At 34.0% G+C, this 12925-nt stretch overlaps 1 protein-coding gene across 2 annotated transcripts in view; it reads right to left on the bottom strand.

The window, feature by feature from the left end:
- The window catches only part of LOC106461470 (transmembrane and TPR repeat-containing protein CG4050-like), a 132681-nt gene that overhangs the window by 42578 nt on the left and 77178 nt on the right, over positions 1-12925 (bottom strand). For both annotated transcript variants that reach the window (XM_013921294.2, XM_022388441.1), the window contains exons 5-7: positions 12095-12194; positions 3507-3619; positions 1586-1752 (exon numbers count right to left, since the gene is read on the bottom strand). In XM_013921294.2, coding sequence (XP_013776748.2) covers positions 1586-1752; positions 3507-3619; positions 12095-12194 — 380 coding nt within the window. The remainder of the gene's footprint in view (positions 1-1585; positions 1753-3506; positions 3620-12094; positions 12195-12925) is intronic.

Genomic DNA, 12925 nt, shown 5'->3' with positions numbered 1-12925 from the left:
TATATATATATATATATATATATATATATATATATATATTCCTACATGTCTTTATTGCTGTTGCTTTTGCACAAAGTTTTTATCGTTTTGGTTGTGTGTATCTAAGCATTCTCCTTCGTGGTCAAGCAGAATGGCTAAACATGTGTTCTCCTGTTTTCATGTGTGTGTTGTTGTTTTTTTTATATAAATTTACTTCAGTTAATTTTGCTTAGAGAAGAAGGATTTGGACCAGTTTCGGAGAAGACCACCCTTATCAGGAATCCTCGGCTAGTCTAAAATAAAATACGATAATCGTTCAAGTTTTAGAATGACTAGTAAATGCCAGTATTTCTAAAATCGGTGAAACAGAATGAGACAGGAAAAAATTAAAATAATTTTAAAAAAATTTCTCCTCATAAACGGATGATTAAAAATATAAGAATTAATCTGTTATTATATCCTGACATGCTCAAAGAGAGAGTTAATCACATATCATAAGAACAATATTCCAAGTTCCTCGCTATTTTTGGAACTAATCCTCTATCCTCCATCGTGTTCAGTCTGATGATCATGATTAAGTACTATAGCACGATACTACAATTTAAATTGTAGTAAGCTCCTATAAAGGACGCTGGGCTCTACCTAAAATATCACTTATCCTCTACTGTACGTGAGCTTTAAAGATGAGTAAAAAAGGATATAAAAATTAAGTCAATTTGCATCTGGGAACTTGTGGTTGATTAGGAATGGTTGTGATTCTAATTTATGAAAACAGCTGTTGATTTTGAGGTGTGTCTGGAAGCTTGCAAGCTTTTGACGTGTGAGCCTTTGTAAACTCCAAATCGTTGTTAATTATCTTGTTACTGATATTAGATAATGTGTTCAGCTTCATTGCAATTATTCTTTGAGCCGGGATGTTCTTAGTCGTAACTATAGCCTTAGCATCATGAATGAGAGTATTGGTACTGATTGACTTCAGGCATAGTTTCAGAGTCCGTTACTGTCAGAAACGCTCTGTTGTGTTACTTTTTCGCTTTCATGGTGAGCATTGAAAGTTCTCTTTTCCGAAACATTGTTCTTTTTGGCTTTTCATGGTTTAACAGTATCGCTATTTGAAGATTTATCTTATCCAAGCATAAGTATCATTGTAGCGTTGCACTGTCAAATGGTTGAGTGTTCACCGTGAACCTAATAATGGTTCTTGACTTATCACTTCTTGCATCTGTGACAACAAGTTGCCACCGTATTAATATATGAATTTTTTCCTTATAAAATGCATATGTTCTACAGTGGCTAAGCCTACACTTCACATAAATCTTTTTACTTAGCTTTTCCTTAGATTATTATTTAATCCAGCATTTGTAAAGTACGTAGATAACGTATTTTTTATCCACATTTAAAATGATAAAAAACCCTATAACTCTAGCGCTTTCGAAAGGTGGACCTTTCTTCTTCAGTTTGCCCCTGAAGAAGAAGAAATGTTTACCTTTCGAAAGTGCTAGAGTTATAGGATATTTATCATTTTATATTAAGACTTCTTGAACCCATGTGTTTTTCTGACATCATGAATTTGTATCTATGATTATAATGACAGTACGGCTCTCACCTGTTGAACAGCGGTAAATGAGGACCCATCAGATTAAACCGTATCCCTATCATTAAAAGTGCTGTCAACCCAAGAAGTCCTATTCTGGCAACCGATTTCCGTATCCATAATGATATCAGTCTACGGTCTGCAGAAACACACTGCCGAAGATGTGTGAGATTGGCAACCTGAAATTAAATAATAGGCTTGACATTTTTTTATGGAGAAACGGTTGAACCTAAAATGGAACAGTAAAAAGTCAATGTCCAACCTCATAAAGTACAAGTATTGTAAAATATTATTAACGCCACTAAGTAGCATACTAATAAAAACAACATAGGGATGATGACAAAACCTTGTCGAAACATTGTATATTTGCTGTTATGTTAAACTTATATTAAAGTTTTTCTTCACTACCCATTCAAGCCGTCTCCAACCAATATTAGTCTCAAGTGGGTTCCACGTCATTGAACATAGGGATGTTAGTCCCATATAAGACTTTCAGGAAATATACTTCTGTAAATTTTCATAGACAAAAATCTTTAATTCTCTATGTAACATCAAACTTCTATTACCTTTACCAAACACTTTAAAATTCCACATTTTTTGGTAGTTTTTCGTTTATTTTATTAAGATTTTTAGTTTTACATCTCAGTTTTCTTTGTTTATAAGTTGGTTATGACAGTGATGAGGAAATTCATAATGAGAGTAATACAATGAGAAATAAATAAGAATTAGAAAACCGTTAGTATTCTTAATTTCTTCAAAAGGGGGCCGAAGGCAGTTTGGAGGGGTCACCTGCTTTAACCACTCGCACCACCATACAGTAGTGTGTTATCTGTCAGTCAGCCAGTAGACACTGAAATGATGTCACATACAGGACGCTTAACATTGCATTCTGTACTGTCGTAACGTCAGTAAAACGTGCGCATACTATGAATCACAAGAAACATTATGGACTCTGTAGGCTACAACACATCATGACATATGAACTTTAAAAGCAAGAAATAAAAATGTTTGTTACTCTTAATTTTGGTTTTATTTATTCTTGAAATAGACCAATTTCCGGGACCCTGCGCAAGTAGTTTAAAATATGTTATCCTCCGTCAGTTAAAACTCGCTCTTATTAACTTATTCGGAATCACAACTGGCATGTATTCATGTACACAGCAAACATACTACTATTAATTAGAAAAACTGAAGTTTCTATTGCTTATTTATTTATCCGTTTATCCATGTTACTTATAACATTCTCCCATTTGTTGTATTTTAATTGAATTTTTTAAGAGTTGTTTATATTATGATACCTCGAACCCCGTACTTTTTATTCATCCAACCATCTAATAATAATTCCACAATTATCAACATCAGTTTATCTTTGTTTGTATATTCTATTGTTTCAACATAGCGTGGCAGATTTCGATAGATTACTGTTGAAAAATCAAAATAATTTCCATGATTACATTTATTCAGAGTCTGTTTCTTTGTTTGTAGTTAAGCGCAAAGCTACACAAAGGGCTATCTGTGCTCTGCCCACCACGGGTATCGAAACCCGGTTTCTAGCGTTGTAAGTCCGCAGACATACCGCTGTGCTACTGGGGGGCTTATTCAGAGTCAACTTCATCTTGACCGTTTTACAAGTAGTTTGATTTTCGAATACCGTGCACATTTTGGGAACTACAAGTGATACTATAAAATATATATAGTTTTATCTTTTAACTCATAAAATGAAAGTAAAAAAAAATAATTTAATTAGAATCTGAATATTACTATCAGTGATTACAACGAATCCAGAATAACAACAATCCTAAAAGAAAAACAAGATGCATTTAATAAATGTGTTGCTCTCTATATTTGCTAGTTACGTGATAAGTTGCTTTAATTGGTATGTCAACAGAATTTCAAAAAGTTGAGTCTGACGAAAGTTTTCTAGCGTTTTTACCTTCATCGAGAGTAGGCCATAGACAGCACAGACCACCAAAACAGTCAAACACTGTTCTTTACATAGCGTTCCACACACTGCAAGGGCTGCGGTTTCTATACAGCAGCGCCAACCTGAAGAGCACAACAAAGATTAATACTTTAATGTATCATAATTCTATCGATTTAGTTGAATTATTACATTAATTACCATGGTATAACTATAATATTTTATGAAACTCGTATTTATCAAATATGTTACTGATTTACTCAGAGAGCATTACCTGAATTATGGTCGAATTACTCATACTTGCATACAATCTTATATGTGGAAGTACAACTTGAATCAAGTATAACTTCATGATCATATAGTACCTACTTCCCAGAGCTTTGATTGTTTGTTATGGATTTCGCGCAAAGCTACACGAGGGCTATCTGCACTAGCCGTCCCTAATTTAGCAGTGAAAGACTAGAGGGAAGGCAGCTAGTCATCACCACCCACCGCCAACTCTTGGGCTACTCTTTTACCAACGAATAGTGGAATTGACCGTCACATTATAATGCCCCCTACGGCTGAAAGGGCGAGCATATTTGGTGTGGCGGGGATTCGAACCCGCGACCCGCAGATTGCGAGTTAAGCGCCCTAACCACCTGGACATGCCACGCCCAGAGCTTTGAGAATCAAATGTTAACAGTGTTGCATTGAACAACATGAATGTTAATTTACTTTTCATTGAATCTCAAGAAATGAGAAAATATATTTTTCATTATTCATATATCAAATGTTATAAATTGCAGTGCCAGAAGGTTTGTGGAATAATAGCCCATTATTTTAAAGTGTAATGAACATGCAGAACACGTATAAGGCATATAAATATATATGTCACGGTGTGCACCACATATAAATTTTGTGTTATATACATATTATATATATATATATGGTGCTCTCATTTATAACCTGACATTCCGAAATGTTATGTATTCATACACCCGTTGTAAATACACTTTTAAATGTCTGACGTGACTCTTGACTGTTTAATATCTATACTTTACTTCTTCCGGTATTTTTTGGTATTTATTTTATTATATTCAGTCGGTATGGTTTGACATTTATTACTACAATCTAATATAGATAAGCTTATCTTTCTCTTTTGTGGTTTTTCTATTACGAACAGACACAATTCACCCAAAGCAGAAACGTACAACAAAAGGTTATTGCAAGATTGAAGAAAAAATATTTACGCTTTATAGACAAAATAGAAATCGTAACTCGTGCATATTTGAGAAGTGTTCCCGCTTTATAACAGCGTAGTAATACGTGGCACCGAGCTGCAGTTTTAAACGATTTGTGTATGTCTGTGTGTGTGTGGGTTTTATAAATTTTGCCAAATGTACAAATATCTCCGAAACCGTCGTGAGATCCGATCAAACTCAAAGTGATTACGTAAATCTTCCTAGGAATAGAACGGATTTTTTTTAATTAACAATTTTCATCTTGTTTGTTTCGAGTATTCGCACAAAGTTGCATAAAGACTATTGGAGCTAGCCGTCCCTAATTTTGATATGATAGGGAAGGCAGCCATTAAACAGCATCCACCGCCAACTCTTGGGTTACTTGTGTCTAACGGCTTAATGAGAAATGACAGTCACACTTATTACACATCTACGACGACCACCACCACCACCCAAAGTGCGGTGCACGGTTTTGCGGCAATGTGGCACGAACATCGGACCTTCGGATCTATAATTCGACCCACTAACCACTAGGCCACGCCCGGTAGTAAAACATCAAATATTTAACAAGTGCGTAATAATTCCTGCAAATTAAATTTCGCTTCCATGTTTACCATGATATTTCTCCACACATGTCGGTTGAATCACCAGATCTTCTCAGTGTACGAACTCCGGTTAGGTAGTATTTGTAAGCATACCGTTAGGTAGTATTTGTAAGCATACCTAGGGAAAGTTTTGTACTACAAATGAACCACCAAAATGCAACGAAGCGTTGCAAGCAAAAATAACTTTTAATTCACTGCAGACTCAAGTGTGCTTGCTTATGTGGTATTAAAGGTTTTCTGGCGAATGGGTGGGAATTAGTCCTCACAGTCTGTTGCATAAATTGAACTTGGTAAGTGTGTATGTGTGTTAGATGCATAATTATTTTCGAATAAAATATTTTTATAAATATAATATATATATATATATTCTCTGTAAATACAACGTTTTTGCATGTTTGTTATGGATACCCGGTGAGCATTCTATGACGCTATGCAAAGCAGGAAAGGATGATTAAATAAAATTAATTAATAATGCATAAGTAGATCCGGTTTGCAGCATATATTTAGTCTCATCAGAACAAATGCTTAAAGGTCACTGAAAATATTACAAAATGAACGCTATAAACGCTATTAGACATTAAAGCAAAATTGTGTTTGAAATATATATAAAAAAAAGAAAGATAGGTCAGACTTAGGATAATCCAAAGGTTAAACGACTGGGGGGAAAAAAAGCAGTTTAAAGGTGTGAATTCTCATTCAATTATCTCAAATCCTGCTATTAACAAACATCTGGACAATAAAGTACAAACCTATTTGTAAAACTTACACGATCATAAGGATTCGCACTGATGATGGATTGCATATGTACTTCGAATAAATATGTACATTTCAGCATGACCGCAGCGCATACTCAGAAACATTTCTCACGTCTGAAATATCAGAAACCATATCATGACCAGCCAGGAATGGAAGTTGCGAAGTGTAGGGTCAGAAATAAGGACTACCTCTTCAAAAAAGGTTTATATGATTTTAAACTTAGTAGTTATCTTTGTGTATACAGTTGTAGCTTAAACAACATCCTGTATAATTTCCACTGTGGAACAGAGTCTCAGTACGTTCATCATTCATCTAATTCTAGTAATCAGGATCTCTTTACCTTGTAATATGTAAATACAATTACCTATGAAAGATAATGTATATTGAAAGCTGCAGTTCTTGGTTCCTTATGGTGTGAGTCTTGTAGCATCATTTGAACTGATCTGTTTTACATTATTAAGCCCAAAATAATATAATAAAATTGAATTCAGTCGCATTTACTGACACGGACTTAACTTTGGAGAGACGATATTGCTCAAAATTGCATTGCCTTGCTAGTGTTTATAAAAGTTTTAGGAAGTGCTTTGTTTTCTAATTACAATGAGCAGCATTTAATTGGAAAGGGCACAATAATCAAATAGTAAAAAAAAAAAGTGTTAAAAACCCATAATATACTCATATATCTTTAAATATTCACTGGAGTACAAAGTTACGATTGCTTGGAATATAACTTTACTGACTGAAGCGACACCTGAATAATATATTTTTGTTCCATCACTAATTTCCAAATAACTTTTGGTAGAATATTTTGACGGTATCAGAATGAAATAACATTTGAAATTCATCATTTGATCTCGGTTGCTGCAGTCACGTCAAAATATCTCCTTAAACGTGTTATACACGGCACAACAAGGCTTATATTAAAATCACTTCATAAACTTTGGATTACGTACACTTTAAGCTTATTCAGATGTCGCCTCAGTCAGTTAAGTGGTATTCCAAGTAAATGCAGTCTAGTATAATTTAAAAAATACCAGTAAGTTGAATAGAACAGAAAATTATGACAATAATTTCATCTTTGACTATTCTTACAAAACAGAAATGGTCTTAACTTTTGTCATATCTTGTATCTGTATAATATGATTCTTATTTTGTATTAGCGAGAGTTTTCTTAGATAAAGCTAGCTGCCCCTTATTGCACATGGTCTTGTGCATTCCAATTGCTGCATAAAATATATATTATACGTGAAGTTTTAAAAACAAGGCAGAATTTATTATATGTTTAGAGTTTGAAGCTCGGCATATATGTTTTATGATTTACTTTATTAACCTGTCATACTTATGTGTCACAAAGTGTCAAGAGTTTCTCAAATTCAAAAGTACTTTCGTGCACACCACAAGGATTTCACGGCCTTATTTTTATGATATATTTATCATATAATATTAGAAAAACTACAGCATCGAGTAAAAAAAAAAGGAAGTTTGAAGGGTTTATTTTGTAATATTCTTTCACCACAACATAAAACATACAGACAACATGTTTGAATTGATTAATGGCCCTTTGTTCTTTGGGAAGTATTTCGACATCAATGGTGGCCAAAATGAGGCTCTTTGGAACAAATCGTGTTGATAAATATTTGTAAAATAACTGTTAATGTGTACGTATTTCAATCCTGTCCAATGAGGTAGTTATGTGTAAGAATTTGTCTCCCTTTGAAACTATAAAGCAACTTCCACTCAAAATGGTAACATATTATTGTTTTCTCGAAGATATATTTTGCTTTACCCTAGAACTCGAGAGATATATGGTTCTTCGATTTTTTTCTTGTCTCAAATTCAATTTTTTAAGAATTATACACCATCTTTTATTTCTAAAAGTCTTCGGAATTTATCATTTATAATTTACTTATAAATTATTCTTTAAAGTGAATTTTAAGCTATTCAATTTAACATTATGACAATAAATATCATTGTAATAATTAAAATAAATTGTTTAGCTTAAAATATCTACCAGTTGGAAATTGTACATACTGGCGTACAAATGGTTTTTTTTTAGGGGGGGCGTGGCCTAGTGGCTGGTGTATCAGACTGTGGATCCGAGGGTCCAAGGTTAGCACCCCGCTGCTGCAAATTGAAAAACACGCAACGATTGTTTGTTTGTAATTAAGTACAAAGCTACACGATGGGCTATATGTCCTCTGCCCACCACGAGTATTGAAACCCGGATTCTAGCGTTGTAAGTCCGCAGACATAGCGCTGTGTCACTGGGGGGGGGGGGGTCACACGCAACGAACTATGAAAAATGGAGGCATTATAAGAATGACGGCCAAATCCAACTATTAGATTGTGTTGCTCAACAATCGGCGGTGGGTGCCGTTGACTAGCTGCCTTCCCTAGTGTATAAGCTCAAAATGAAGGACGCTAGCTGGCCCTCATGTGGCTTTATGTGATTATTCAAAATATAATGAAACTTTTATACCTTTTATAGAGTCTAACCAAATTTATTCTAATATGACGTGCCAATCATTAAATGTTTTGCTTTACTATGGTGTACTTCTGGTAATAATCTCGTACAGTGCTCGGTATTATGTTGTTTTTTTTTTTTAACGAAAATTTGAGTTCAAAAATCGGGCGTTTCACGCAGCTATGTTTAAATATAAAGGGATTACTCAAAATGTGGCCTTATATTGCGAGAAATCTTAAAGTCACGTGCTATCATGTATTGCCTAGAATAATTTATTGTATAAGTTTATTAACCTGGACATCACAGGCAAGAGCTAAATTGTTTTTCTCTGATTTGCAGTCTGTCATTACTTTACATGAGAAAGGAGTATTGCCTATACATCTTTGTGTTTATTTGAAGTGAATATTTAAAATATTTCAATGTATTGGCTTCAAAACATTTTCTATCTACTCACCTATTACCATGAGTCTTTTCATTTTAAGAAACCCATGAGCAATTACATTAACCAACGCCATGGTCATAACGTGACTTAATTTTATTTTGGAAACATTTTCTTGCTAAATCCTTTGTAATTTTAAAGAATGTCATAAAATTCGAAGGTTCTCTTTAATTTTGTCATTTAAATTTCATGTTCTTTTGTTGTTGTTGTTGTTTTTTTTTACTTTACAACATTAAAAAGTGTAATATTTCAGAGAAAATTCTATAGTAATCTTCGCCCTAAATAAAACAGGGATATAAAATTACTCTTACGATAAAATTTAGGTGTAAAAACCACAAACTGTTAAAACATTAAATTCTCTAATGGAGATCTTAAAACCTTTAAAATGTGTGGACTTGACGCGTCTTAGGGTTTAATGTGTTGGGTTGTGAACAAAGGGTCTGGGGTTTGAGACGTCATGCCGATGAACACGCTCCGCACTTTCAGCTATGGGCAAGTTATAGGAGTGACAATCATTCCCATTATTAGGTTAAAAAAAGCCACACAGAGCCTGTGTCTCCGAGGGTGCTGCTGATTGGTTGTCTTACGTTTGGTAAATTGTCCAAAATATTGGACGGCTTTACCTAAATTCTAGGTATTTATAAATTGACTGTTTAATCCAAGTACTGTTCAGATTGAAAAATTCCAATTCTTGAATAGTTGCTTCGCTAAAATCATTTAATGATAACGAAAGCTTCTACGAGTCTATTTCCTGTACACTCTCGTATGTATATATATACATATATATATATATTACTGGTAGGCTTAATGAGTAATTGTACTCTTTATTGAAATTGCCCATTTCCCTGCTTGTATATTCATACAACAATGTTTTTGTTTTTTTCAAAATGGTTTAAGTAAAGCATATTACTCTGTTGTTTAAATGGTAGCTTAAAATCATATTTTTCTGCAATAATCGCATGGGCTACTTAACCTAAACCTAAACAGGTTAAATTAATCTTAGGACTCTCTTAGATTTATAATGAGGTACGTAGGCGTTTTGGCGAGTGAAGTAGAAGTAAAAATTCAATTGACTGCTTATATTAACTTCTTATCAGTCTTTATAACAGTTGCATATTGATAGGGATATACATTAACATACATCTGAGCTTCGTAAAGTTTCTGGCATATGAGTCATTATATATCATTAAATAGGCAATTAACAGTTTATCAAAAACATTAATTTTCACTGGTTACTTTGTAGCGGTCGTATCTCACTCATTCAAATGAGCTATCGTTGGTTAATTATTCACGCATAACTCTCTTTACGTTTTGTCGTGCGGTGTTAGGAAAAGCTTAGATGAAATTATCGATCATATATATCTTGTGTAGGTTAGTACCAAATCATTCAAGTTATAAATATGTGAAATTTATGAATAGATTTTTCCACAAATAACGTTCATGGCAGGTAATTTCATGCGCCGTTGACTCCAACTGAAATGGTATTTAAGAAGCCGGGTGAGAATTAAGTCGATAAGATTAGCTTAAAGATTGCTAATTATTTGTCATTGACAGTTGTTTAACACTTTTAAACTGTATATTATCTGTTTTATTGTTGTTGTTTTTTTAGAATGGGAAATCAGTTTCATCCTTCGCTTGAAACAAAATCAATACATAAATAAAATTTATGATTTTCAGCATAATATTTCAACAACTCTTTTGCGTGTTCTCATAACCGTGAACAGCTTGTTTATTTAGATTTCGTGTAGATAACAGAGGTTTTCTTCTACAACCTAACATTAATACACTTGAATCAGAAGAATTTAATCTGGGTTAATACTTTTCTTTCTTGTTTTTTGGTGCGTATAGAAAATTACGTTAGGGACAGAGTTATTTGATAAAACAAGTCAAACACTAGACTCTACTCAGATAAGCTTTGTTAAATCCGAATTGTTCTTTTTTGTAATTAAGTAAGGCTATTATATAAGTGGGGTGGTGTTCTCCACTCGTTTCCAGGAACACAGTCACGTTGTAAGCAAGCATTTCTAGTTATCAAGTAATTTTTCTAGATAAGGCTATTACTTGATTAGCTTGGCACGTCTGCTTTTATGAATACACGTGCATTACGGTGACATTAACTTGTTATACAAGCTTGAACAGAGCGTATATGTAATAATTGTTGTTTTGGTATTAAAATATCTTATGTGGATTCGAAACTGAAGAAATAAATAAATAAAGCAAACGCGAATTTGTACCTTAAAACACATCATTGAATGAAGACAAAAACTTTCGATCAATGAGGGTGACGCCCTGTATAGAAGCTTCGTATTTGTTTGAAGTACAACCACACAAATGTTTGTTTGTTTTGAATTTCGCGCAAAGCTACACGAGGGCTTTCTGTGCTAGCCGTCCCTAATTTAGCAGTGTAAGACAAGAGGGAAGGCAGATAGTTATCTCCACCCACCGCCAACTCTTGGGCTACTCTTTTACCAACGAATAGTGGGATTGACCGTCCCATTATAACGCTCTCACGGCTGAAAGGGCGAGCATGTTTGACGGGACGGGGATTCGAACCCGCGACCCGCAGATTGCGATTCGAGCGCTCTAACCACCTGGCCATGCCGGGCCCCACACAATTATATAATTATAAAATGTCGTCAATAATGTTCGCCGATAACTCGAGAATATTTCATTTCAACTGTTTATATATAGATTTTGAAGAGATCTATCAGACGGTATGAGGTGATAAATCAGACAAACGTTTGAAACATAATATTATTATTAAACTGAAAGTAGTCTATCATTAACAACACAATAGTGTTAATGAAACCCCACCCAATTAACAAATTAACATCGAGCTTGAACACAAATTTTATTATCATTTCGTACGAGTAAGTGATTTAGCCCGATGATTTTGATGGTGTCTTTCAAAGGGATGATCTATTGTTATTGTTGTTTGAGAATAGGAGGGATATATATAAATATGTATAAATGAAAACAATTTTCATGAACTATTTATCCCTACAGGATGGAATACATTATTTTGGAAATAACTACCTGATACTGGAATGTGATAATCTCATTTCTAATTATATCTCAAAAGAGGTTTTATTAAAAGGTGATATGAAACTTACCCACGTGTTCATTACGCTGTATAAGCCGTACGTATTGAGACAAGGCACTCAGGAAGAACACAGCTGAGAGAAGTTCGGCTCTTCCAACCACACCGGCGACCTGTGGACGATATAAGTGAAATTAAATCTCATGCAACATATTAAAATACAACAGTAATGGTATCACGAGAATAAAAAGCTAAAAGCTAGTTGATAGATTTACCCGAGAAAATTATATTTTATGGATTCGGTCATTGAATATCTTCAGATCAATCACAGTATGTATACACCTGCGTTTCTTCTAACAAAGCTAACAGAAAAGCTATAAGCCTGTTTACAACATACATACTTTCCGCGTAGGCAGTAATGAATCTTGTATTTCAAAAGTTTTTTGTAGAACTGAGTAAATGTCATTATCCTCTCCTTCATTGTGAATACACATAAAAATTTCTTCCTTATGCATGTAAAAAATTTGGTATATAGATAATGGCAAACAAAGTCCACTGAAAACATAAAATCCCTTGAAATCGTTAAACATCAGTAGTCAGTCAACAGTTACTATTAATCCCACCCTGTGTAACATCATAATCTCGATCTTTGAACATGTTACGTTCAACAGATTTAATTGATAAAAACTAACGTAATGAGGATTAGAAAACTACTGTATACTCATAATCTACATAACAAATGTGGCGCTCGACTCACAATCCCTTGGTCGCGGGATCAAAACCTGTCATCAAACATGCTCGCTCTTTCAGCTACTAACAAGCTATAAATACTTTGGCAATTGTCTTGTAATTCACTCCTGAGGATGACGTTGTAACGTCGAAACATGTAGAGTCGTCAATTTTT

Source organism: Limulus polyphemus, unplaced genomic scaffold (assembly GCF_000517525.1).
Source record: "Limulus polyphemus unplaced genomic scaffold, Limulus_polyphemus-2.1.2 Scaffold966, whole genome shotgun sequence".
Classification (NCBI taxonomy): Eukaryota; Metazoa; Arthropoda; class Merostomata; order Xiphosura; family Limulidae; genus Limulus; species Limulus polyphemus.
This window is presented reverse-complemented; position numbering and strand designations above follow the sequence as displayed.